The sequence below is a fragment of the Ictalurus punctatus genome, chromosome 20 (assembly GCF_001660625.3).
Source record: "Ictalurus punctatus breed USDA103 chromosome 20, Coco_2.0, whole genome shotgun sequence".
Lineage (NCBI taxonomy): Eukaryota > Metazoa > Chordata > Actinopteri > Siluriformes > Ictaluridae > Ictalurus > Ictalurus punctatus.
Genome location: NC_030435.2, coordinates 20,587,727 through 20,611,804, shown reverse-complemented (window position 1 = coordinate 20,611,804; position 24,078 = coordinate 20,587,727). Strand labels below are relative to the sequence as shown.

Genomic DNA, 24,078 nt, shown 5'->3' with positions numbered 1-24,078 from the left:
GAATATGCAAATATTCAAATAGTTTGTGTCGTAGCCCCGCCCCTCATAGTATAAAACAGACCCACCCTCTTCTCGCCGCCATATTGAGCACAGCGCACCAGAGGAGGTTGAAGCGAAAGTAAGTAACGGCGCTGTACATCTTTGCAAGTAGAAAAAAAATGTGTCTTTTTCATTTTAATTAAATCTCTCTAGCACGACCAGTTCTTGTTTTTTAGCCATACCTGTGAATATTTAGAAAACAATTTGCTAGGATATCGTTTCTTTGTCTTCAGCTTGCTTCTTCACGTGGGACAAAATGGCGCTAGTTAGCTTAGCTACGGAGCTGTTGCGTTCATTAGCGCCGTCATTGTTTAACCGTCTAATTCCCACATAACTGCTATTATGCTAGAAAAACTTATTTTAAATAAGTAGTTTATAATCTATTTGGCTAAAAGGCGTCGTGTTGAACTACCTAGCGGACGGTTTTCTTTTGATGGGGGATGGGTGGTTTTGGTTTCCACCGCTTTTCTGAAACGACCACGCTGCCTTTGCGGTATTTGCATTGACGTATCTGGCGCGGTTTGTGCCGGAAAAGCGGTGGTGTTAAAATGGGCTTCTTGCGAGGCCTATTGTGTGACCTACATTTGAGGCTTAATGGCTTAATTTGCCGATTGTTATAAGAATAATGTTGAGGTTTCATGGCAAATTAATACGTTTTCATTAACTGCTTATTTTTCCTCATAGAAACGACATCATGTCTGACGAAGGAAAGCTTTTTATCGGAGGTCTGAGCTTCGACACCACGGAGCAGTCCCTGGAGGATGCCTTCTCCAAATATGGCGTTATCACCAATGGTTAGTGTCGTGTTTTGCATATGCAATTCATTTTCTGTGGGGAAAACTTTTTTTATATATGTTTCAATATAGTGTACCAATCGCCATTTAATAACTACTTATCCTTTACAGTGCATGTGGCCAGAAACAGAGAAACGAACAGATCGAGGGGCTTTGGCTTCGTCACATTTGAGAACCCTGAAGATGCAAAAGACGCCATGGAGGGAATGAATGGAAAAGTACGTCTTGTAACGCAAAGATTAAAGTTTCACACGCACAAGTTTGAATCCATACAATGCAGTTTGATGCCCCAAAAACAAGCCTTGCCTAAATGTTTGTTTTCAGCTGATTAAAAAATGTCATGATAAAGATACATTAATTGAATCTTTAGCCAAAGCTTGAATGGAAGGTATTCTTACTTGTAGTGGGATAGAATATAATGGAACAAAAGCAGTGTTTGAATTACACAATTAAATGCCTGCTTACATAACAGGAAAATCTACTCTTTATATTTATAAGTAAACAATAAGAGGCATTATGATGAATGACTGGCTTTATTACAGCCTTTTGTATCTATTCAGTACCTAGTTATCAAATTGGGCCTTGATTAATAAATGATGCACAGGGTTATTACAGCGGTATGCAATTTTAAAGGTGGGGACATACCACGGTTTGTGTTGAGTGGCCAAGTTTTACTACATGAGGTTAAACACAATTTCCCTCCTCCTTTCTAGTCTGTGGATGGCAGGGCGATCCGTGTGGATGAGGCTGGGAAGGGAGGCGGTGGCCGCTCTGGAGGTGGTGGATACAGAGGTGGCAGTGGAGGAGGAAGAGGGGGCGGATACTTCCGTGGAGGTAGAGGAAGAGGTGGGCCAAAAATACGTAATGGGAGTGCTGACTAAAAACTAGACTGACTGAATAGTTTCACTGATGTTTTGGGTGTTTTCCCCTTTCACGTCCCCCAGGTGGCGGCAGTTATGGAAGCGGTGACCGTAGTTATGGTGACGGTGATCGTGGCTACCGTGGTGGCTACAAGAGTGGCGGTAGTGGAGGGTACAATAGAGACAGGTAAGAATCTAGTCCCCTTTTTCATAAGACATGCTTTTTCCACTTTTGTTAACCAGTATCTCCTCATATTAGTCTGATTCAGACTACTGGAAAAATCATGCTTTTCCTGTTTCTCTTGCTCTTTTTCAGGAGTTCCAGCTATGGTGACCGTGGAAGCTCCTACAGAGACAACTACGATGGATATGGTGCGTATTAGCACTTTTTGCAGAACCCCCGGAACCTCTTTTAGGATCCCTGTTAATTGTACACCAGTTGCGACGTCCTTATTTTTCATTTCTTTTTTTATATTTGAGCATTCATATTCAACTTGTTAATGTAGCTTTTTTTTTTTTTTTTTTTTTTTAATTTTATAAATATTTGCAATTATGAAGACCTGATGCCCTGAAATGTTTAAAATGTTATTAGCTAGCTAGTTATATTTATAGGTGTAACTGGTACAGGTTAAGATCATGGGTTTACTGAGACATAAGTGGGTAACTTTCCTGCATTGCTTTGTCCACACCCTGACTTTGAGGAGCAGACCCCGTTTCAAAACGGGGCTCCATGCTCAGTCGTTTATGCTCTCTTGATGCCTAAATCGGACGCAGCCAATAAACATGTGTCTTCCCTCCGGCCTATCAGTTGGGTAGCCACACGTTTTGTGGCGCCTCATCTTGTTCAGATTGCTATCTAAGAGGGGTGTTTTCTATCAAACAAAAAATGTGTTCAGATGCTTTAGTGTCCTCTCACGTGTGCCTGCTTCTTCCTCAGCTGCACACGAATAAGGCCCAAGATCCAACTCTTCACTGGCTGTGTATTCTAAAGACGTGCTCCTCAAGGATCTGTTCATTCATGTAGTAGCTTTCTTTGTTTAAAAAAAAAAAAAAAAAAATCCAGGGGAAATGTGGGGCAGGGAGTTGTTTATATTGGCTGTGAAATGTTTCTCTGCTACCACATTGGTTATACTTTTTTTGTTTTTTACTTTACTGAATTGAGTCTCATGTGAATCTTATTCCTCTTGGTCTGTTCTGACCAGATGCCACAGTATTGCTAACGAGTTGCAAATTTTCCATTTTAATGGAGGTCCTTTAATTATTTTATATTTTGGGGTGTCCTATGTTTTAGTGAACATCTACCTCTTAAAGGACCTTTTAAGCAGCTGTGGAATTTTCTTAAAGGCTTAAATTGTAGCAATTCTCAAATTGATTACTTTATTTCAATCTTTCAATTTAAAATAAACAGCTAATTTGATTAAAAAAAAAAAGTAGGAAAGCCTTTGTCCATGTCAAGTATCCAAAGAGTCAATTCCTTGCAGACTTGTGAACACTGCTCGAGTGAGCTGGCCAGCACTGGCGCTGTTCTTGAAGTGCAGCTTGCCATGTTCACTCTCGCTCTTCCAGAGGTATCTCTGCCCTGCTTGACTTTTGCATTTTTAAAAACACGTGCTGTAAAGATGGACCGACACTCCTAAACTGTATAGTAATCTATATGGAAGATGAGTTAATGTTGAGATCTGTTACTATTACTACCCCAAATCTATGGGGATTATGTGCTCTGTTCTTTGTACTGGCATTGGATCTATTATTTGTGTCCTTGGCTTCATGGAGCCTATTAAATGAAACCGTTTGAAAATCTAATTTTGTTTGTGCTTTAAAAAAAAAAACTATGCTGGCTGAAGAGGAATACTTATTCTTGTTTTTTACTTAAAATTTAGCTTAGCTTGATTTTTGGCAGGGTTTTGACAGTTCACTGTAAGGTGTAGCCAGCCAGCATTTTTCAGATTAAAGCAGTCAGTAACCCTAGGGTAAAAGTAAGCTAGATTCTCACTAGGCAACAAAATGGTGCTTAAGTCTAGGATAAGTGGGGCAAGAAACTAAAAGTAGGTTTTACTTGGTTCTGGAATTGAATATTTAAACTGTACATGGGTGAAGAGAAGCTTAATTTGGGTTGCATAGCTACTAATCCACTTTAGGTTGGGTTTTTTGAGGGGGGGTGGTTTTGTTTTCAAAATTGGTGCTTTTAAAAGCTTATGTTTGGCCATTAAAACAATGTCCTCACGAGGACTGTAAACAGGGTTTTTGTTTTATTTTACAGCTAGTTAATGGTATCAAGAATAAACATTGTAAAGAAAGTGTGCTTTGCCTGATAGTTAGCCACTGATGGAAAGTTGTACCAGTTAACACTTGCTTTTGGCTCTGGTATACAAGCAAAAATGCTTTACTGAATCCACAAGCTCTACTTCAGTAAAGAGGGGAGCAAAAATCCTCACTCGTGCCTATGGAGAACGAAGTTTTGCGCCTACCGAAGTGATTCCCTCCTGTCAATGGAACAGGAGAAAGCTGCTACTCTCTTGGGCTAGTTGATGTTTGGAGAAACAGTAGGCCTGTGTACATGAGGTAACCTTCCTTTGCTCACCTGTTCACAACCTTCAGAAACTTAAGTTCATGTTTTATTGTGCTATGAGAAATGTTTCGGTGTTTGTAGAAGTTTCCTCCCCACCATGCGACAATGTCAGTCATGCTTCCTTTAAGGTTTCTGCATGGTGTCCTGAGTACCTGTTTATCGCTTGTTGCCCCAGAAATCTGGTCATTTTGGCTTCAAATTCATGTGAGGAGTGTCAAATGCTGCAATCAACCCTCCTCAAGTCCACTTTTTTATTTGTCATGCCTTATCAATGTTCCCGGAACCATTTGTGAAATTTTGCAAAATGTGGGTCACCTGAGCACCAATATGAACCCTGTAGCACTTTTTTTTTCTTTCTTTCTTTTTTGGTGACCTGTACAATCGGATCAAACACCTGCCAAACATTTGGAAGTATAGAAAAACCGTAATCCAACTGTGTACTAGTTCTGTAACATTTTGTTTTTGTTCATGTTTAGCGAGTACCTGTGTTTGTTTTGTTTTTTTTACTAGGTTGAAAATGTCCTCTGGGTCATGAGGTTGTTCATTCATCAAGTCCCCTGTGTGTAACAGTGATCATCTTCTTTTAAATCTGACGGTTAAGGTGAGTCTCATTTGAGGTACATTCTCTTACCATTGCAGTATTTTTAATTTAGTTTTAATCATGGTCTTTTTAGAAATGTGCATAACTTGTAGTTCTCTGAACTTGGGTTACCACTAAGTTTTAATTCTAATGTAATAGTTATTTTGCATTTTGGAGTAATGTATTTCCCTCCTTTAACAGGAATTGCACATGGAGGAAATGTGTGTACTAAAAGAGGAAAAGGAGTGGAGAAGCCATGAGATTCTACTATGGTACCAGTTGATGTGACCCATGAGATTTTTCATAGACCTTGGTTGAATTTTATTAGTCAACTGATGGCTTGAAAAATTCTTGAACAATGTTTACATGACATGTGAAATATAATTACCAGTTTGTAGACAGATTGGCCACACAGCAATTCTTTTACACTGTAAACAGGAAGCACTCTTGTTTTTTGTACCACAAGTCTCACCATAAAAATCAATAAAAATGCATCCTCCATCTTAAATGACTTCTTTCTCCTTCTCCTTTATTTAAAAAAATATATATGGGGGGGTCTTTTTTCTTTTTTCTTCCCCCACAAGCTACAAGATGTGACTGTGAAAGAGGTTTATTGAAAGTCATACAGACTTGTTAATGGAGCTGGGTAATACAGGCTGTACTGGGGAACTTGGGTAGGTTAAGCGCATATTTTTTCTGGATGTCGTAGGGCAGTAAACGTCCAGCGAGTAAATGTTTCCCAGAGAAACTGCGTGCACATCTCTTTGGTGCCATCAGAGAGATGAGGACGTTGGGATTAATCCCGTTGACACTGGCTTCATCAGGATCCCAACCTGTAATGATAGCATTCCTTACCTGGTCAGGACTTCATGATTAAATTTGAGTGATTTAGATTTCTTATGAACAAGTGCTCATGTTGGGGTTTTTTTTTTTTTTTTTTTTTTTTTTTTTAAATCCAATATATTAGAAAATATCTCCTCTTAAGCAGGTAAAATAAAAGCAGAATAAATATTTGACTAAACCATGTACATCAGTGAATCGTGGCTCATTGTTTTCTAACGAACAAATCAAATAAGACTTTACTGGTAATGTATTCGCAACCTGTTCTTTTCACGGTGGTTTACGTTCAGCTTCAGAATCCTCAGCATCCTTGGTAACCCATGGGTAAAAACAACGTATGAATTTCTTAGAAGAAAATAAAATCCATGTTACAATGAGCGGTGCCTCTGCCTGTGTGTATTCTCTAATCTTCCCTTTTAAATGAATAGCCAAGGGAATTATGTCCTCAAGTCATGTCCCTTATACCCCCTCAATGAAACAGGAAGTAATAGATGATGAAATGGGAGAGTTCCACTTGTGTGAACTTTAAAAAAGTAAAATATAAATGGGTTTAAAGATGTCGCTTATTTTTTGTTCACAGGAATCTACAGGGGTGCTAATAATAGTGGAACAATATTATTTTTTTCTCTTTATTTTTACAAGGGTATTTTATTTTACCATAGCTAAATAATAGATTAATATAAAGGTATAGTAAGTCTATATGTAGTAATATAACTATATAATTATTTTTAAAAATTTACTAAAATGGAAGGTTAGATTGGTCATATTTTCAGTGTGAGAGTAAGCTAACTTTTTTCCATAACCTTTTTTAAAGTCTTCTTTAGCAAAAGTACCAATAGTTCTGGAGCTGACTAAGTAAAAAAATAATAATAAAATCAGACCTGAAGGGATGTCGAGGCTGGCGATGGGGATTTTAACCCCTCTGAGTGTAAGCATGATGCTGGTGAAGGGTTCTTCTGCTGCTCCCAGTTCTGTCTCTGGACCCAGCAGTGCATCCACCACCAGGTTATATGCATCGTTTATAAGCTGCACCTATAAATGAAGATTGTAACACAGCGACAGGGAAGTTCAGGTTAAAGACATTGCATTTTCCCCTCACTGCATATTCAAAAATGCGAACTAATAAACAAAAGCCAGTAGAACCAATAGTGTGACTCTTTTATACTTGTATTCCATTAACAGTATTAACAATTATGTTCAAACGAAATAATGCCACTGGGTGAAAAGGTTGCAACTGTTAACAAAACAAGTAAGCGGCATGACCTCATCTTTCTCAAATTATGAAGCGTTAGCATTCATATACAGATCGGAAGGGTCCAGAATCTTATTTAGCACTGCATACGACCAAAGTGGTGCGCTCTCACCTTACATCTTGACACGGGTGCCCACCTTCGGTACTGTCTTTGTATTACAGTTCTTGTAAAGTGAGTACACAAAGATGATATCCCAGTTATGACACCGTTTTATGAATCATGCATTATGAGTGAAAGAATTATTTAGATATAGTTTATCTTTCGTCGGTGGAAAGAGTCGTTAAGCATTTTCCCTCTTGGTTTTTGTCAGCAGAATTAAATACTGCAGTGCACCTTTTCATCATGTCACCGCACAATACGGGGAAGGTGCAGCGGCTCTATTTTCAGCATTTTACACAAAAGAATCCACAGTCAGCTAAGCGTGCTGCTTGCACCACTGCTGAGTACAACACGATGGGAACTTTTGGCACCGGACCAAAAAAAAATAAAAAAAAACAGATCCAGTTTGCTTGGTTTTTGTCGTTTGTGCAGTGGAAATAAAAGACCCTTAGTGATGTGAATTTATGAGTGGAAGCTTTTCTCACCTCTGTGGGCAGGTAGGACAGGAAAGGGATGTCCATTTTCTCACACTGTACAGTGAAGTCCAGGTGAGGGGTTTGTGAGGAGCGTTTTGGGTAGAAGACAGTGGGCATGTATTCCTGAAATGAAGATAAGGGGGGACAGTCAGGATCATTTATGCAGTGCTGTGGAAAAGTATTTGCCCGATTTCTTCGGTAACAACATAAAACAAAGGCAACCGAGTAAACACACGATACAGTTTTTATTATTTTTATTGAAGCAAAAAAGTTACATCTATCAACCATGTGAAAAACTAATTGTCTCCTTAAACTTAAAATCTGGTTGTGCCAACTTTAGCAGCAATAACTGCAACCAAACTCTTTCAATAACTGGAGATCAGTCTTTCACAGCGCTGTGGGGGAATTTTGGCCCGCTCTTTTTTTTTCTTTGCATTTAAGGTCCTGCCCCAGCATCTCTAGACCACTCTAAAGTTTTTATTTAGCTTTTTTTGAGCCAATCAGGGTGGATTTACTCCTATGCTTTGGATCATTGTCTTGCTGCATAATCCATTTGCACTTAAATTTCAAGTTACGGACTGAAGACCGGAAATTCTCCTTTAGGATATTTCTGGTAGAGAGCAGAATTCATGTCTACCTCAATTATTGTAAGTCACCCAGGCCCTGAAGCAGCAAAGCATCCCCACACCATCACACTGTCTTTCTGATACTGAACAGTGACCTTTATTGATACAAGAGAGGCCTGTAGATCCTTTGATGTTGTCCTTCACTCTTTTGTGACTTGCTGGATGAGTCCTTGCTGTGCTCTTGGAGGACGTTTGGAAGGTCGGCCACTTCTGGGAAGGTTCACTACAGTGCTGAGTTTCTCCATTTGGAGATAACGGCTCTCTCGCTGTGGTTCTTTGGAGTCCCAGAGTCTTTGAAATAGCTTTGTAACCCTTCCCAGACTGATGTATTTCAATCACCTTCTTCCTCATCATTTCTTGGTTAGAAAGGTCTTACCCAGTGTGTTACTGGGTACGACCTTTTAACCAACTTCATGCTGTTGAAAAAGTTCTATTTAAGTGTTGATTTGATTGAACAGGGTTTGCAGTATTCAGGCCTGGTTGAGTCTGGTCCAGCCGAACCCCGTTATGAATGCAATTTCATAGATTTGGGGAATTAATTACTATGTACTGGGGGTACATCTACTATGTACTATGTACCCCGCCTTGTGCCCTATGCTCCCTGGGATAGGCTCCAGGTTTCCACGTGACCCTGAAGAAGGATAAGCGGTATAGAAGATGGATGAATGGATAGACTCAGTAGTCACTTCCTTAGAGTACATGATAAAATTCATTCATTCTTCTTCAGCAAATACTTTCTCCTGGTCAGGATTGTGGTAGATCCAAAGCATATCCCGGGAACACTGGGCTGGGAATACAAGCTGGATGGGATGCCAGTCCTTCGCAGGTCACCATGCACACGCACATTTACATACTCATTCACACCTAGAAACGATTTAGTGCAACCGCCTGTTGCATAATACTTACAAATAATCTCAGATAGCGTGCACACGTCAGGCCGATGCAGCCGTTCTGATGCGGCCCACACACCACTAGGACAGTGGGCTGCCTTTTACCCAGAGTGCTCAGCGGGTACGTCTGTGAGGGCAGAGGAATAAGAACAGCCCCTGCTTAAGATGTGAATTCACTGACTGATGACCTACAATAAATCCAGATCGTCTGATCTCTCAGTAAGCTGTAAAATACAGTTATAACGATATAGTGTTTATGATCCGTCTTTATCGTGTACGTTTGGTAGTACACTGTGACAGCGGCGACAGAAAGTAAGAACAGTAACCTCGGTATTTATTTAAGGACGACCAATATCATCATTTCCACGTGGAAAACATACACCGGAACGATATATCCAAGAGGTGAATTGGCTGAGTTGTTGGCTTTAACGTGATATCACTCACTGGATTATGATTTTCATGATGTTTCTGACTGAATAAGGAATGTTTGAACGGGTGTAGTTGAAACGCAGACCTTTGTGATGGCAACAGCACAGGCATGGCCTAAAATTTCTGACAGCTGATGCAGATCAAAGTGATAGTCCCTTAGCAACTCCATCTCCATGGCAACGGCCTCCTTTTTACTGTAAAGAAATCGCAAAGGAATATATATTATCGTCAGATGTACGAATATTTAACAGATCGAGCCTAAGCATGAACTGACTTAGTACGTCTACTAGTAGACAGCCGTCTTGGTCTCTAGCGCTGACCTTCTACAGTCCGTGGGTCTATTTGAGCTCAGCTCCTCAGTTCCTGAGCTCTAACTGGGTATTGATCAGGCAGCAGACGGCTCCACACCAAGGGGAGCATCAACCTTCAAGTGTAAACTTCAGGAACATATGTCAGCACTTCAGTGCCTCACAAAGCCAACAGGTTTCATCAATATTTCAGCATTATTCATGTGTTGCACCATGGGCAATCATGCCAGCTTTATATTTCCGAATGTAGTTACGTAGTGAAGCACGATGGTCACATTTGTCTTTAAAAGACATATTGCGCAATGCAACATGTTTAGGAAGGTTTTTGTTTTGGTTTTTTTTTTCCCCACAGCTTTAAGTGATAGTCTAAATTTCTAAACTGTAGAACGTAGAAGTCTAGCTTCACTGTTTCTCACAGTGGTAGGCCACTAATGCTCCTCAGCTTGTAGCATTTCCCAAAGCGCCATAACCTTAAGTGGTGCCATCTGAAGCTGAGACGCCCCTACCGAAGAACTGCAGGTGCTCAGCTTCTGCCACAGATTGCTCTCTCCTTCCTGCGCCTCCTAACCAGCTGGGGCCAGGTTGAGCAAAGAGACGCTACAGGATGTAGTTATGTCACTTATAAAATATAAAGGGAAGTCTTAATAATTAGGACGTAGAAAATCTGACACGGATCAGTAATGGTTTATGATATCAGATTGTGATTAATGCCGGTAATGTGCGTAACTATCTGTTCAGGAGAGAACGGAAAATTTACAGCATGCCGCAGGTTAAACATTAATATTATACTCTAAATGACTGATAGGGGATTACATTCTCACACCGTGTCCTCGTTCTCTTTGTATTTAAAGTCCCAGGTTATTACTCGTTTATCTGTATCATTCAGTCAGTAATGTAAGTTCGAGTTCGAGATGAAACATTGAAACTTTTTTTTTTTTTTAATTTAATTTTTTAAAAATAAAATGTTCTTTTTAATCACATAATTATTGCTAAATGCATTTCCACTGCTTCTCAGGTGGCATACATCGGTATATAAACGGAATAAAATAGATTTTATTTTACAGCAGGGTTGTAAATATTGTTAACTTTAAGCTAAGAATTATTGGCACCCTTTACGAGAATGGGCAAAGATTATTCTATTAAATGAACATTACACATAATGATCCAAATTTCCCATGAAACAAATGGAGATGATTGTTATCTCGAACAAAAATCACTACAACCCCCCCCCCCCCCCCCCTTGTTTATTTATGTCAAATAAGCAATTAAAGGTACTGTTTAAAAAAATTTTAAAAAGCCAAAAAGCACAACCATGGGCAAAGATCTCGTTCTAAGGATCTCCAATATTGACATTATAGAAGGAGGCTCTGTACTGAGACGTTATTACATGTCATGTTAATTACCTCTTTTTTACCTCTTTATACTTTATATTTAGAAAAAAAAAAAGTGTTAAAAAACACAAAGTCTCCATATGTTTAACCTCCAAATATTACTAACTTACAGGTTGTTAATTCAATATTTTAGCTTTCCTCTTTTCCATGAAATGTTCCAATACTTTTGAAGTTACTGTATATTTGTTAGATTTGATGTCACATTGTTCCTGACAGCAGCAGTAATCATTGTCAATCTGTCGATTTAGATATCACAGGATTATAACAGATGATTTGGTGTTGAAATGATTCGATAATCACGTGATATGATTAAAGCAGACGCATTAACCTAATCACAGAGTCTATTACAGGTGGTATGTTGGGAATGCAGTGGATGCAGCTTACCTGAGGTAGTGCAGCATCTGTGTGGACTCACAGTCCCGATCAGCACTGCCGTAGTTCATCTCGGAGCTTTACGATGTGCTGCTTCTGCAAATCTCGAACCAGATTTCCAGAACACAAACGTCTAAATGTCCTTTCTGTAGCACTCCTCTGACTTTAACGGTCCTTAACCAGGTAGACGAGAGGAAAATAGCGAGGCTGTTGATTGGCTGAGAGAACAAAGGGGGCAGAACCTGGATGCTGACGGACACCAGAGGAGATGTAGTGTATACAGTATGAAGCGTTTGAGGAGGAGTAGATTATTCCTGATAAGCTCTATTAATCAGCAGTGAAGTGTCGAGAGAGAAGCACGAGAAGATCGTTTGTGTCCCACTGATATTAACAAACACGTATGTAAAGGAAGTCAATTTAAACAAATAATAAAACCTTCAAATCAAAAGGTTTACCTTGGAATAGTCATTCAAACATGAATTACTTTTGCATTAATGTGTGAATCCATTGAAGATCCCTTTCCATGAGTCATCCGTTATAGATGATAATAGAAAAATGTCCATTTAAGGCTTGCAACATTCAGTCACCCTGTTATCTAAACACGCTTCACCCCTACGAAATATCTGGACTAAATCACATGTTCAGCAGGACTCATGGGAAAAAGAAAAGTTCTGTCATTCTTTTTTTTTTTTTTTCCAGTGATATTTAAAACTGGAACTGGAAGAGAATTGCTCGTTTTAAAGAGAAAAAAATTCTAGTAAATCATGAGAATGTCCTTAATGTCCTCATAGCATTCGCATGGATTCTAGTTACCTGGTTACACTGTATTCATGGAGTCCTGTAGTCAGGAACAGAGGGCACTAGCTCATGAGCTCACTAGAAAGAGGAACGTTTTGGGTTGTACATTAACAGGGTAGAGGGAAGAGTACACACTCTCCCGTTTGAATGTGTACCGACACTGGATGAGATCCTGACTGTAGTGAATTAGCCAAAATGTAGAATTTTTCTTTGCATTAAAGCCATGAGGATAGCGAATGATGCTAACAAATAATTGAAACTTATAGCTACCGGTTTAACATCATGCCTTGGTCGGCTCAGCGATCTGGTATGTAAACATCCATCCATCTTCTACCACTTTTCCTTCTATCCTTTTCAGGGGAACCTGGAGCATCGGGCACAAGGCGGGGTACACCCAGTGGGTCCAAACCATCGCAGGGCACAATACATACACACTCACATACACTACAGACACTTTGGACACGCCAATCAGCCTACCATGCATGTCTTTGGACGGGGGGAGGAAACCGGAGTACCCGGAGGAAACCCGGAGAGGAAACTCCACACACACAGGGCCACGGTGGGAATCAAACCCCGGACCCTGGAGGTGTGAGGCGAACGTGCTAACCACTAATCCACCGTCCACCCTGTACGTAAACAGTTTCCTAAAATAACATGTTTAGAAACGCCTATCAAATTAGAACTATAACTTCTTCAAACTTTACAGCTACGTATTTGTTTTAGCTCTTTCTTTTAGATAAGCATGCTGTACAGAGTGAGACCACGGGAGATGTTTGGAATCCTGATCAACTCACCACAGGAGAGTGTGATGAGTTAGATATGATGGTAAAGTGGAGGCTAGTTGTCTAGGCTTTCCTTGCTACTTAATGATGTGTCACTTCTGGACAGCTGAGTTTGTTTTTTCATATTGTACACTGGTATTTGTCAATATTATAATTCGTACCGTCATGTAAACGCAGAAATCTGATTGGCCGATTCAGATCCAATATTCTATAATTCTATAATAATAATCAGAAGCCAATATTCTGATTCCCACGCCTGGAATACGCCCACTTTAATCGGAAATGTGCTGCATGTAAACACCTTATTCAGATAATCCACTGAAAGGAGATGCTCAGTTCACAAGGAATTGTGGGTGCTAACACATGCTTAACTGTAGGCTAGGTATTTAGGAACAGCCACTCGGGCATATTTACAACAATCGTGTGTATACAGGAATATTCCGATTGCCTGTACGCGTGTAAACGTCGCATTCGGAATATGACTGCAACCCGAATACAGACCTTGAACGGAATTTGACGTGCATGTAAACGTAGTCGGTTTAAATACTCGACAGGTGTATTCCAGACTGGATTGGGGAAATAATGGCACCGGGTCAAAGACCCTGAAAATAGGTCTCCATATAGTGAGCATGACTCTTGTGTACATTTCATTTTATTCCCACTGATGGGATGGGAATAATATCTTATGGAGCATTTTACCGGGTAAAGATTATACACAATAATCTCTATTTCATTGCACAAAAGGGAATACAGGGTCCTTTAGATGAAAAGTGACTATTTGTACGCGTTTTTTTTCCTACACACATCCAATAACATGATATGAAAAACTGTAGTTCGAGATCATTCCGGTTGTTATCCGGTAAACATTGCTAAATCTGATAGAAATAAACATACGTCTGTAATAAATCAGCAGCACAAAGATGTACAAACTGCACCATTTGGGAAGCAAAGAAAACGTATTTAATATTTGAAACATTTACAGTCTGAACATTAACACATTGCGCCTCTCTCTCGCTCTCGCTCTCTCTCTCTCACACACAAACGGAGCAGATTAGACGCAGGTGGATGATTTTCTATCCTCAGATCCTCCAGGCCGAGCTGCAGCTTACATATACCACAGGAAGCCAAACCTCTTGTGTAGAAGCTCCTCCTGAGGTCGAAGGTTAAAGAGCTCATCGTTAGTCGGAGTGACCCAGCGGTCTGTGTGGAAAACATTCTCACCCACCTACACAAACAGGTTCACAGCAAGATTACAGACCAAACATAAAAGGTGGAAAGGTGTGTGTATGTGATAAATGCGCGTCTACAGATGCAGACTCTGAGAAACGCTGGAACTTTCCCTTAAACCACAAGCATTTCGTTTGCTTTCAAGGAAAACACGGCAACAGCCTTCAAAGGAAAAGCAAGCTGAAATACCTTCCAGCCTGGCACATCCTTCATGATGATGGCCTCCTCCTCCAGGTTCTCCCGGAGCATCCGTAACGTCCTACAGAGAACAGAGCGAGGAAAGCAAAAACAAACAGGTGATTATGTAAGGAATAACAACAGATCGTTCTGGTATATGTATGTATATAGTGCATTCATTTTGGCATTTAAAGGGAGAAAATATGCTTTTTTTTTTTTTTTTTAAAGCCTATAACGACATGTCAAACATTAAAATCGGGAGGCATTTTATGCAGAAGTCATTTTCAAAAATAAGAAAAATAACACCAGTTAGTGCCACTTAAAAACCATGAAGACAGCTTTAGGACTGCAGATTTCCAGGAACAGATCTGCACTCAAGTGAACTTCATGTGAAAACTGTAATGAGTTTCCTAGTTACACAGCTGCACTTTTTGACCATGTAGTACACAGTTATAGAAGGGAATCATTTAGAATTACACTATCCGGTGTCACCCAGATGTGGACGTGTTCCCTTTTGAGTCTGCTTCCTCTCAAGATTCCGTCCTCATAGCGTCTCGGGGAGTTTTTCCTTTGCCAACGCCGCCTCTGGCTTGCTCATTAGGGATAACCTTATCAATTTAAAATGTATATCCTGAATTTATATATTTCTGTAAAGCGGCTTTGTGACAATGTCTGTTCTTATAAGCACTAATCGAAGAAAACAGGACAGAACTGAATTAGGGGATTAGACGACTTTGGATTTTGTTTCCTTTTGACTTTGTAGTGGATTTTTCACCACTGGCTTGTGTCTTGTGCGTTTAGCGTTTTTACTGCTGTAAAACCATGACGACTCTACTAACAACATAATCATTTGGTCTGCACGTGCAGCCTGGCTGCTGTAACAGCTTGAAAAAGGGGAGAAACAACGAAAAAGTCAAACTGCTCACCTTCGGTCATGTTCAGCCTGTAGGAGAGGCAGGAGAGCGATCCGAGCCTCCAGGTCCTCAATGTGCAAACGCCTGGGACACACACACACACACGTTTCATTCACACATGATTGTAAAAATCTAACAAACAGCATATTTTAGCATTTTTATGCACGGAACTGAACATTCTCTGGAAGTCGTGACTCCTAATAGGCACAAAATTTACAAACTGCTTTTTATTTATTTATTTATTTATTTATTTATTATGTTGCCCTACATATACAGTACTGTGCAAAAGTCTTAGGCACATGCAAGGAAATGCTCTCGAGCGAAGATTCCTTCAAAAATAAGGAAATTAAATGTTTCTACATTTTAAAAAATACTGTAAAAATCAGGACACAGGAATCATTTCTTTTTAAGTCAATATTTGGTGTGATGACCTTTTGCTTTATATAAAAAAAAATAGTAATAAAACAGTAGTCCCAAGTAAAATGTATATTATATATGAAATAAATGAGCTGCAAGTTTTAGCGAGCATCTTACAGAACCAGCCACGGTTCTTCCGTCGCACTCGCTTCTTATTTTTGCAGCAAAATCCAGCAGCCTTCATTATGGTTTTTGTCTGTAACGTGTTTCTTGCCGCTTAATACGCTGCTTTGTTTACCGACATACTGACGTTTTTCAGTAACATTTAATGTTGTGCTGGAAAACTAATGTTTAGGAATCTAAAATATTTTTGTACTGACTCGATAATGTAGAAATCATAAAATAAAAGTTTGTACTTAAAAAAAAAACAAAAAAAACAGTGGGGTGGGTTAGAGGGGTGTTGCATAAGGATTTTTGCACAGAACTGTATATACTGTTGAAGTGATTTGGCCTGAAGATGACTTTTACAGCATTATTGTTGGAAGGTGAATAAAAACTAATCTGGAACATTAATTCCACACACACATAATAACAACAACAACAACAATAATATAACTGCTTTGTTCTGTCAGGTAGAAAAATAAATAAATAAATATATATATATATATATATATATATATATATATATATATATATATATATATATTTTTTTTTTTTTAGGCAAATAGCGTTTTTAAAGACGGCAGCTCTCCAGACTCAAGTGACAATTCCATGATGATTGCGTTTGACAAGACGCAGCACGTAACACAACTCTCCACCTCATAACACCGGGTTTCTCAGTTCGACCCTGAGCTCGGCTTACAGTCTGTGGGTTTCACTTGTTCTGTGTGGGCTTCCTCTGGGTTCTCGCCACTGTCCAAAAACATGCAAGCGAATTGGCTACTCTAAATTGCCCCTGTGTGTAAATCTGTGTGTGTGAGAATAGTGCTTTGTGATGGACTGGCGTCCAATCCAGGGTTTTCCTGGACAGACTCCACAAGCAGGAAAAAGCAGTACGTTAAGATAAATGAATTGTGTTTGACCAATCCGTGGTCAGCTTGACATCTAGCTCCACCAAGATGTCCTTGTTTGGTTCTCATGGTACCCGAGTGGAAAAGGTAAACAAATTGGGTATGGGTACTGTAGGGGTACCGTATGAGGCACCTGACGATGGAAAAGATGACGAAAATAGGGATCGTTGACTTCTTATTGTACCGCACAGTCTGGAGTACGAGAAAGTTATCGCATCGGTATCGTTCGATACAAAGATAGATATCGGTATCGAATCAATCGCAGAAGATTAATTACGACACACGATCTCACCTCCGCTCTCTGTTCCATTTAAAAAGCCTCCAGTAGCCGAACAGCATCGCTCCAATCCCAATGGCGAACATACTGTAACCTGGGGATTAAAGAAAAAGAAATACTTATCAACAAAAACATCCAACACACTGGGACTGTTTCTGCCTGGAAAAGAAAACCCAATCTCAACAAGATCTACTTCTTTGCTTATTAAAGACTCAGTGCATTGTAGTGGTAATATTACAGAGAGTGAGCTCTGTATTTATTTAGGAAAATAAATAAAACAGTCCTGCTTTAGACACACAGTTAATCTGCACAGCTATTAGCTGAATATAAACTGTAAACTGAATGCACTGTCAGAGAAACCCAGAGCTAGCCGAGTTAGCCACCTAGCTCGCTGTACTAATCCCGAACACCAACCCTCCATTTAAACCAACAGAAACAACTCTACATTCGATACTACACAAACTGAAGCTCAGTGTACTGACCAGAAAGCCCCCTTTTAGGTAGGTTTCTCTTGTAATCAATGGAAGCATAACCTCCCGGAGGAGGCATGTCCTGCTTCACCTTGGACGCCGCCATCTTCCTCCTACCAACACAAACCCCGTCGGTTGTATTCCCACCCGTATTCTGATTAACCACGCCCCCGAAGCGAAGCTTCGCTAGTACTACGGTGCGCGTTGTCCAATCAGAAAACTGCTTTGGTGTCTACCCAATCCCAGCCTAGGAGGATGGATTGTGGCTGTAATAGTTACTCTATATCGCCCTCTGCTGCGGACTACAGGTATTGCAGTTGAGGATGTATACTAGGTGTGACATTAAAACCACTGACAGATCCCAATCCAGAATTACAGTCTCAAGATCATTCTATGGGATCAGTTAATCCCAAAGTCACAAATTAAATGGCCATCAAAAACCTATAAAACTTAAGGGTGCCATTAAAAAGTGTTTATAAACTACACTAAAATCAGAGATAACTGCGTTCTTTACAGAATTGCATTTACAATTTTCTGGCCTGAAAATTAGCTCCACCCCCAAACAGAACAGTGCTACATCCACAACGCATCAATAGTTTTAATGGGAGAGAGCTAGAAAAAAAAGCTCTAAAATATTTAAATACATAAGACACAAAAGTACAAGAATAAAAAAATAAACTAAATATGGAAGGGTTAAAATTCTTTTATTATTACTTCTCAAACTGGGAAACAAAAGTAAACCTAACCAATCGTAACATGAGTTTGTACAGTGCGGTGGAACCGGAGGAAGCTAGAACTGTTATTAAAGCCCTGAAACAGAGTGGCGTGACATCATCAAGCAGAGACGCTGAGGACGCCTCCGTCTCCTATCAGCTGAACGGTACAGCATCCACACCGAGGACGAAATGCATCTGTGGGGTCAGGGAACCGAACAAATGGCAAACACGATGACTATATATAAAGTGTAATATGAGACTTCAATGATTTAAAACACAAAGAGAAACAGGGTGAGATGACAGTAGAACAGTCATATTTATATAAAAAAAAAAACAAAAACAAAAAAAAAAAAACAAGAAAGTCAGATGTGCTAACAGAAACGTCTCAAATCCATTTGCTCTCAGTGATGTTTGTGAGGAAAGCTTTATTTTACTAATAAATACAGGCCAGCTTCACAATCTGTGATAATTAAGGGTTTTGGAAAACTGGTCAAATTATGAAGCGTTGTTCCTTAACCTGCTGAAAACCACTGTGAACATCAAATGGGGGGGGGGGGGGGGGGGGGGGGTAACACAAACCATAAATACGAGGACGCAAATCAAGTGGACTGGAATTAAACACCGACACACAAACACAATCAAGTCTCCAAACCATCATGCACAGGTTTCTGTAAAGGACTGTTCAGTTAGAATAATGGATTTTTCTTTTCGTCTTTCGATTTGAACAGAAGTTACGTGAGGAACATTTGAAATAAAATAAGATAAAATGAAAAAAACCCTCAGACTTGTTTAGGAGAAGAAAAAAGGGGACTGCATGTTGCATCAGTGAAATCATTAAGCATGTGTTTAGGGCCATCGTGTGTTACTGAGACGGAAACACGCCTCGAAATGAGCAGACTGTGACTCCGACCTAAAGAAACTAAATGCAAGGGGAAAAAGAAGAAGAAAAATAAAAGACAAAACAGTTTTTTGAAGCACAAAGTCTTTAAAGAGACGAGTCCAGTCAAGCTCGGACTCGATTAGCTGTATAAGTTACAATCAAAAAAACTGCCTTTAGACAAAAAGGGCTCTTCATGTAGCACTGCTGGCTTTTAGTTTGTAACTTAAGATTTATTCATCTTTATTTTTTTTTTTTCAGTCTTTTTTTATTATTATTTTAAGGAAAACCTATTGAACTGTTTTTTTTTTTTCTTCCAAAGAAATGAAAGTTCCGCGATCCATATGGAGAACAGACACTGTCTCTCGCTTTGTGTCTCGAATCCAAAAGATTCGCAGCACGTCATCTCCAGGAGTACGGAGTACTCGAGTAACACAGTCATGTTCAGGCTTACAAACACGAGTCTCTACTGACATTTACAACCTGGCAGCAAAGCACAAGTGGAAGCCCTTTAACCATTTTTCCCCATTCATCTTCAGTTACTGGTCAGGATGACGGTGGATCCGGGGCCTATTGCTTTAATAATATACATCACTGTTCTTGCACAACGGTCAAACTTTATTCTTTTTTTCTAAAGACACACATGAAAAAGGGGGAGAGAAAAAAAAAAAAAGAAATCAGAAGCCAGGTGATTGAGGAAAATCTGCTGTAATAGAAGCCGAAAGCTTTTCTTCAGAATACGTTCCACGATTGAAAGCGAGACTCCGGAGCCTCTAGAGCGCTTCCATAATCCCACACGAATCTCCGAGGGTCTCGAGCCGTTCCTAGAGCTGTTCCAGGACTCCAGGTGAGGAGTGTGTGTGATGGTGAGGAAAGCTCGTCTGAAGGGGACGCGTGGCCGGGTTATTTCCACGTGTTTGCAGTCTGGGAGATGGATCTCGAGGGGATCATGTCTAACAGGTACTCTCTCTGACGCTCCACCGCCGACGATGTGGACTTGTGCACGGGCAGGCTGGGGTTTACGTAGGCCATAGTCACACCTGCAAACAAATGACAGGCAGAGAGAGAGAGAGAGAGGGAGAGGGAATGAGAGAGAGGGGGGAGAGGGGGAGAGGGAGACGGAGAGAGGGAGACAGAGAGGGAGAGAAGGGGGAGAGAGAGAGAGAGAGAGAGAGAGAGAGAGAGAGAGAGGGAGAGAGACGGAGAGAGGGAGAGGGAGAGAGAGGGGGGGGGAGAGTCAGAACACACTCATTCAAGCACACAGGCATAATAACACTAGAACATAAAAACTTGGCAAATTAAATCAATTGGATTTTTAAAAATTAAAGTACCCCTGAACGAGTTCACCTGAACTAGTAATTAATTAGACAGAAAGAAAGAAAAAGAAAGAAAGAGAAAGAAAAAAGAAAGAAACAGAAAGGCTGAAAGACAAAAGAAAGAAAGAAAGAAAGAAAGAAAGAAAAAGAAAGAAAGAAAGAAAAAGAACGAAAGAAAGAAAAAGAATGAAAGAAGGAGACAGAAACAAAACAGTCATCAAAGAGAAGCTACAACATTCAAAATCTTGCTTTAGAGTTCATGGGTACTTTAACACTGCTGCTACCCCCCCCACCACACACACACACACACACACACACACACACACACACACACACACACACACACACACACACACACACACACACACACACACACACACACACACACACACACACACACACACACACACACACACACACACACACACACACACACACACACACACACACACACACACACGGTTCTACAGAGTTGAGGAGAAACACCAACATTTAAACCCCACCCCAGAGGAATGAGAGAAACGGACAGAGGATTACGCCGGAGTGTTTGTCAGGATAACAAGTGCTTTAATCGATCTTCACTCAAACCCAGATTACCATGGACGTCACAGAATTGGGGTCGAATCCATTTCATGTTGAGAAACATGACTCTACACACAACAGCCTGCTTTTCTATCATCTATTTAAATGAGAAAGTCAAACGTGCAGAGCTGCCCTCAGGCTGGACGTGACCAGCGACTGCAGCAGAGAGCCGCTGTGGTCAGCAGGAGTGAGTGAGAGACAGAGGAATGGGACAGAGACGGGGAGAGGAGGTCGAGGAAGCCGGAGAGGAGAGGTGCTTTCGGGGGTTTTTGCGGTCGGACCCACACGGGGGCTCAGAATCTACCTGGTGTTGCGTTGTTCCGCTTCCTCCAGGTGGAGGAGTTCACGGTCTTAGAGGTCCTGCTGCTGGCACTGCTGCTGCTGACCTTTGACCCCTGAAGCACAGCATGCTTACCTGGCCTGCTGACCAGCGCGGCAGCTGCCACAGCGTTCTGGAGCTGAGAGGCCGGAGAGAAGGAGTGAGAAACACCGCGCAGGGCCGCTGCTGTCTGCTGAACACTGCGGGACAGCTGAGCAGAACTCTGAGGGGGAGAACACACACACACACACACACACACACACACACACACACACACAATACTTTTCTTTATTTTAGTTTTTACATTTCTCAGTGCTGTTATTCACACTACTCATCTAGATTTCATAATTTAGTTTAAAGGAATAGATTTCAATCAGTATTAAGACATCAACGCTAGTATCCAGCTGTTTTACAGTCAGTATTGGCATGCAATGCCAACCCCCTCGCTATAAAACAGCTGTTTTATTGTCAGTATCTGCATGTTCCCTTAACTACTGTCCAACCTTCTTACAGCAACAGTTGCTCAGCATTTGCATTTACTTCCATCAGTATTGTCCAGCTGTTTTACAGTATCTGCACGTTCCCCTTTCATTACTGTCCAACTGTTTTACAGTCAGTATCAATACAACCTCTTCCTTATCGTCCAGCTGTTGTATAATCAGTACTGGCAGTCCTATGTTATTTATCCAGCTGTTGTATTGTCGATATTGACACATCCCCTTGAGGATATTCAGCTGCTGTATAGTCAGTGTTGTTCACATTGCTATTGTCCAGCTGTTTTACAGTCAGTATCAATATATCCCCATTATAGTCCAGCTGTTGTATAGTCAGTGTTGTTCACATTGCTATTGTCCAGCTGTTTTACAGTCAGTATCAATAGATCCCCTTCATTATAGTCCAGCTGCTGTATAGTCAGTATTATCCCCTCCCTATTATCCAGCTATTTTTCCATCCGTATCAATATATTCCCTTCATTATAATCCAGCTGTTGTATAGTCAGTGTTGTCCCCTGGCTATTATCCAGCTGTTTTACCGTCAGTATTGGCATGCTCTCTTTATTATTGTCCAGCTGTCTCACAGACAATATTAGCATGCTGCAATCGCTACTGTCCCCAAGGTCCAGTCTCAGCATGTCCCATTCGGTATCGACTAGCCGTTTCAGTCTGAATAGACACACCGCCTTCGTTACTGTCCAGCTGTTTTACTATCACTATCGGCATGTCCACTGCTATTATCCAGCTGCATCCTGCAATCCCTTGACTTTTGTTCAGCAATTACACAGTCAGTCACAGCGTGTGCTCTGCAGTGTTGTCCCACTGCTTTATAGTCGGTATGTAGTGCAGCGGGCTCACCTGTGTTACAGTGGAATGGTGGCGGTTGATTGGCTGGCTAGATCGACTGTGGTGCTGGAGCGAGGAAGAAGAGCGCTGCTTGATCTGATGAGTGACGATCACCTGCTGCTCCGCCTTCACCACGTGGCTCGAGGACGAGGAGGAAGATGAGGAAGGCGGATGCGAGACGGGAGAGGAGGCCTGTTGGAGGATCCTCTGCTCGATCTCCTGCTCCTGCTGCAGGGCCTTGACGAAGGCTGCCTTCAGTCGATTGGTGTGCTCGGCCTTCAGGGCCTTCTTCTGATTGGTGGACATGCACTGCTCGCACATGATGGCACCGCTCTTCTCCTTACGCCAGCGGCAGGTGAAGTCGGTCTTGCACTGAGTGCATGTAAACGGCTCCGTGGAAACAGAAGCCTGAGAACCTCCCTGTTTAACTGAGAGATGGAGAGGGGACAACACAGGATGAAAGAAACGAAGACAATGGTCGGTCATAAGAAGTGCTGCTTGATGAATATGCTAGTGCGTTTTCACGGTAATGTCCAACAACGACTATCTACACCAGTTCATGTCTCTGGGGCTAGTGTTCATGCTGCAGACAAACAGCACATTGAAATCTATGATCTGCCTTTCAGGCCTTGCTGAACTACAAGGGAATGGAATAGCTGATCTCAGATGATGTTTTATTGACACAGCTGATTGGATACCTCTCCCCAGGGCGTCCAGCAGGCACTGCACAACCTCCTCCAGGCCCACTAGGTAGATGAACTCATTATTGGCTGCCGAAGGCAGGAAGTTGAATTCAGGGGTGGGGGGTTTGGGAGGAGGAATCTCCAGCAGAGTCTTCTCCAGTTGCTTCCGCAGCGCCAGCTTAGCCGCCGCCTGCCGGCTAGCGGGAGACTCACTGGCACTTGCCGCGGTGCTCTGAGCGCCCCCGGAGGATGTCTTCAGGTTGGTGGTGGACTGGAGGGCACGGAAGACACGAAAGTGAGTGGAGGAAGAAGAAAGGTAATTACAATAGGTCTGGTAAGGTGCAGCATCAGGGATCCGAAAATGTATTAATTTATTCCGTTCAATGATTAGAGTTACAAGAAAAGCATGATGCACACCGACTGTGAAGTGGAAAATAAAGTATTCAAAAGTACAGTGATTGCTAAAGGTCCATTAGCTTTGGAAGTGTTTAAAAAAAAAAAATCAAAATCGAGAGAAAATGGATGTGTTTGTGTATGGATAGTAACTCACCGGACTGATGTTAACGAGCAGATTGGCATTAGACACATTGGCCACGCGAATGAGGCTGGGCTGGATGATTTTCTGACCCTGAACAGTGGGCACAGAG

At 41.1% G+C, this 24,078-nt stretch overlaps 5 protein-coding genes across 11 annotated transcripts in view; 2 read left to right on the top strand and 3 right to left on the bottom strand.

The window, feature by feature from the left end:
- Window positions 1–24,078, top strand: part of stk11 (serine/threonine kinase 11) — a 175,184-nt gene that overhangs the window by 126,360 nt on the left and 24,746 nt on the right. The window lies entirely within an intron of this gene.
- Window positions 18–5,353, top strand: cirbpa (cold inducible RNA binding protein a). 3 transcript variants are annotated; one of them, XR_001815818.3, is made up of 8 exons: window positions 18–118; window positions 724–833; window positions 945–1,051; window positions 1,547–1,679; window positions 1,778–1,880; window positions 2,010–2,065; window positions 4,773–4,863; window positions 5,044–5,353. XR_001815818.3 is itself a non-coding variant. In XM_017495873.2 (7 exons), the coding sequence occupies exons 2-7, from the start codon at window positions 734–736 to the stop codon at window positions 2,642–2,644; spliced, it is 501 nt and encodes a 166-aa protein (XP_017351362.1). In that variant the 5' UTR covers window positions 18–118; window positions 724–733; the 3' UTR covers window positions 2,645–3,496. The 3 variants fall into 3 exon arrangements, 2 of the variants coding, with proteins under 2 accessions (XP_017351362.1, XP_017351359.1); XM_017495873.2 differs by lacking the exons at window positions 4,773–4,863; window positions 5,044–5,353 and adding an exon at window positions 2,631–3,496 and having other exon boundaries at window positions 1,547–1,667; XM_017495870.2 differs by lacking the exons at window positions 4,773–4,863; window positions 5,044–5,353 and adding an exon at window positions 2,631–3,496.
- Window positions 5,097–11,827, bottom strand: LOC108280648 (yjeF N-terminal domain-containing 3). The gene is made up of 6 exons (XM_017495860.3): window positions 11,539–11,827; window positions 9,541–9,649; window positions 9,043–9,153; window positions 7,520–7,633; window positions 6,564–6,714; window positions 5,097–5,675 (listed from the first exon to the last, which is right to left on the bottom strand). The coding sequence occupies exons 1-6, from the start codon at window positions 11,595–11,597 to the stop codon at window positions 5,476–5,478; spliced, it is 744 nt and encodes a 247-aa protein (XP_017351349.1). The 5' UTR covers window positions 11,598–11,827; the 3' UTR covers window positions 5,097–5,475.
- On the bottom strand, window positions 14,044–17,754 carry ndufa13 (NADH:ubiquinone oxidoreductase subunit A13). Its single transcript, NM_001201062.1, is given in 5 exon segments — window positions 14,044–14,331; window positions 14,523–14,592; window positions 15,437–15,508; window positions 17,144–17,222; window positions 17,611–17,754. Coding segments are annotated over 5 exon segments (435 nt in total). The 5' UTR covers window positions 17,705–17,754; the 3' UTR covers window positions 14,044–14,211.
- Window positions 18,284–24,078, bottom strand: part of LOC108280712 (transcriptional repressor p66-alpha) — a 30,616-nt gene continuing 24,821 nt past the window's right edge. For 3 of the 4 annotated variants that reach the window (XM_017496046.3, XM_017496048.3, XM_053688575.1), the window contains exons 7-11: window positions 23,982–24,078; window positions 23,447–23,702; window positions 22,761–23,176; window positions 21,394–21,631; window positions 18,284–20,231 (exon numbers count right to left, since the gene is read on the bottom strand). The exon at window positions 23,982–24,078 is cut by the window's right edge and continues 98 nt beyond it. In XM_017496046.3, the coding sequence (XP_017351535.1) occupies window positions 20,095–20,231; window positions 21,394–21,631; window positions 22,761–23,176; window positions 23,447–23,702; window positions 23,982–24,078 (1,144 nt within the window). In that variant the 3' untranslated portion in view covers window positions 18,284–20,094. The remainder of the gene's footprint in view (window positions 20,232–21,393; window positions 21,632–22,760; window positions 23,177–23,446; window positions 23,703–23,981) is intronic. The other variant, XM_017496049.3, reaches the window with a different exon arrangement.

Excerpts from the sequence above, each read along its gene's own strand:
- cirbpa (XM_017495870.2), top strand. The coding sequence starts at position 734 with ATGTCTGACGAAGGAAAGCTTTTTATCGGAGGTCTGAGCTTCGACACC. Across the intron at positions 1,052-1,546 it reads TGGAGGGAATGAATGGAAAA|TCTGTGGATGGCAGGGCGAT; the intron begins GTACGTCTTGTA and ends CCTCCTTTCTAG. Across the intron at positions 1,881-2,009 it reads GGAGGGTACAATAGAGACAG|GAGTTCCAGCTATGGTGACC; the intron begins GTAAGAATCTAG and ends GCTCTTTTTCAG.
- LOC108280648 (XM_017495860.3), bottom strand. The coding sequence starts at position 11,597 with ATGAACTACGGCAGTGCTGATCGGGACTGTGAGTCCACACAGATGCTG. Across the intron at positions 7,634-9,042 it reads CACGCTATCTGAGATTATTT|GAATACATGCCCACTGTCTT; the intron begins GTAAGTATTATG and ends TCTTCATTTCAG. Across the intron at positions 5,676-6,563 it reads CAGCCTCGACATCCCTTCAG|GTTGGGATCCTGATGAAGCC; the intron begins GTCTGATTTTAT and ends CTATCATTACAG.